The following is a 2,265-nucleotide window of genomic DNA, read 5'->3' on the forward strand; positions in this document are numbered from 1 at the left end:
TATTAAAAATTGAAAATTCTTATAGAAACTACTCTCAATCCGAATTACTTGTTTTAGATTTGTGTAAATACGAATGAATTTAGATACATTTTAGTGTTTGATGTACCGGTATCTGATAATTTAAGAGAGTATTTGCACGCTTTTTTTATTTGCACCTTGACCGCCCATCATCTCATCTCCAAAGCTGTACATATAAGACCAGCCGGCGGCGGCGGCCCCAACACAGACATCTCGGTGTATCTTCCCGCCCCCGCTTCGAGCCCACACCCAAACCAAACAGGAGCCCACGATGGCCCCCGCATCCCCCGACGTCCCCGCTTGCGCCGGCCTCCCCGCCGCCGTCTCCGCCTTCGCCGACGCCTTCGTCGACTTCTCCGTCTCCGGCATCTTCTTCCCCACCAACCCGCCTCCTCCGCCGCCCCCCGCGCCCACCACCTTCCTCCCCTCCCCATCCCGCCTCGTCGCCATCGGCGACCTCCACGGCGACCTCCCCAAGTCCCTCACCGCCCTCCGCCTCGCCGGCCTCCTGCCTCCCGCCAACAGCCCCGGCTCCAGCGCCAGCTCCACCTCCTGGTCCGCTGGCCCCACCCTCGCCGTCCAGCTCGGCGACATCCTGGATCGCGGCGGCGACGAGCTCCGCCTCCTCTACTTCCTCCGTCGCCTCAGCATCTCCGCCGCCGCGCAGGGCGGCGCGCTCCTGCCCATCCTCGGCAACCACGAGGTCATGAACGTGTCCGGCGACTTTCGCTTCGTCACGCCGCAGGGCCTGCAGGAGTTCTCCGGCTGGGCCGGCTGGTACCGCGCTGGCCTCGCCATTAAGCGCCGCTGTGGCGGGCTCGAGCAGCCCAAGAACCCCTTCCTCGGCGTCCCCAAGGCCTTCCCCGGCATCAAGCGGGAGTTTTGGGACGGCATCCGATCCCGCCTCGCCGCGCTCCGCCCGGACGGCCCCATCGCGCGGAGGTTCTTGGCTGATCTCCCCACCGTCCTTGTAGTCGGCGACTCGGTGTTCGTCCATGGTGGCCTTCTTGAGGCCAATGTCGAGTATGGCCTGGAGCGGATCAATGCCGAGGTCAGCGACTGGATCCGGGGTGAGCATGGCAACAATGCCAGGGCGCCAGAGTATGTGTGCGGCCGAGACGCCGTTGTGTGGCTCAGGAGGTTCTCTGAAGGCTTCAATTGCGACTGCCAGAGGCTTCAGGGCGTTCTTGGGATGATCCCTGGAGCAAAGAGGATGGTAATGGGGCACACGATACAGAGCGAGGGAATCAATGCAGTTTGTGGGGCACAGGCCGTCAGGGTGGATGTTGGTTTGTCGAGGGGGTGTGGTAATGGGCTGCCGGAGGTGCTGGAGATCAATGGTGGTGGATCAGATGTGAGGGTGATCACAACAGATCCAACAGAGGCCTGGCAGTACCGGAAGCAGAAGCCGGAGAAATCTGCCACGGCATTGGAGAAGAAAGGGGAGGTAAAGGATGGACTTGCATTGTTGGTAAGGGAGAGCCATGTACTGAAAGGTGTAGAAGCTAAGGCTTAGTTTAGGGGTAACTAAGATTATTTTGCCAACTCTTAGTTCAATTGGATCGCCATGCCTAACTGGGGGTAACTCCTGCTAGAGGTGGGAGGCATCGGTTGAAAGGTAATATTGGTTGATTCAATATGGTTATCCGCAGTAGAAAGGAAAGCAACCTTGATTTATCAATTCCCCTTATTTATGAGGGTGTGCTAATCCGATTGCAGATTGCTGATGTATACAATTATTGGCCATTGTCTGAAATGTTTTTCTTAGTTGTGTGTGTGTTATCAATAATTTACATGCTGCCGTGGATGTTGATGATACTGAGCAGCTTGGATCTATCTGGGACTGGGATAATAATTGTGGCACTGTGCTGTCAATAGTGCTGTGCGCAAAACCATTAGCTGATTACTAACCCTGTAAAAAATATCAAGAATTTTGAGCAGCCATGTTTACTGTGTTTCAAGCCTAAATTGTGGTGTGGCCTATCTCACTCACCTTACTGTTCCAAATCCTGAATTGAAGTCTGATTCTTGTCATGTAGCTCAAGTATTCAACGATTCATCCATTTTGTTTTATCTTTTTCCAACACCAGAAGAATTTTTCGGTTTGGCAAACAGTACAATTGCTGATTGGTGATGGTACAAACCAAACACCAAACAGTGCTGTCATATTGCCAGCAAGAGCAAGAGGCCAGCTGAAGAGGGGAGAACTCAAGTTGTCAGACAAGTATGAGAACATCGTGGAAATGG

General features: G+C 54.3%; 1 protein-coding gene across 1 annotated transcript; it reads left to right on the forward strand.

Annotated features, from left to right (window-relative positions):
* The first annotated feature begins 228 nt into the window (after positions 1 to 228).
* LOC123086784 (shewanella-like protein phosphatase 2) lies at positions 229 to 1,807 on the forward strand. Its single transcript, XM_044508582.1, has one exon. It carries the CDS (start codon positions 290 to 292, stop codon positions 1,532 to 1,534), a length of 1,245 nt encoding a protein of 414 aa, XP_044364517.1. The 5' UTR covers positions 229 to 289; the 3' UTR covers positions 1,535 to 1,807.
* Positions 1,808 to 2,265: the final 458 nt, after the last annotated feature.

Source organism: Triticum aestivum, chromosome 4A (assembly GCF_018294505.1).
Source record: "Triticum aestivum cultivar Chinese Spring chromosome 4A, IWGSC CS RefSeq v2.1, whole genome shotgun sequence".
In the NCBI taxonomy this organism is placed as follows: domain Eukaryota; kingdom Viridiplantae; phylum Streptophyta; class Magnoliopsida; order Poales; family Poaceae; genus Triticum; species Triticum aestivum.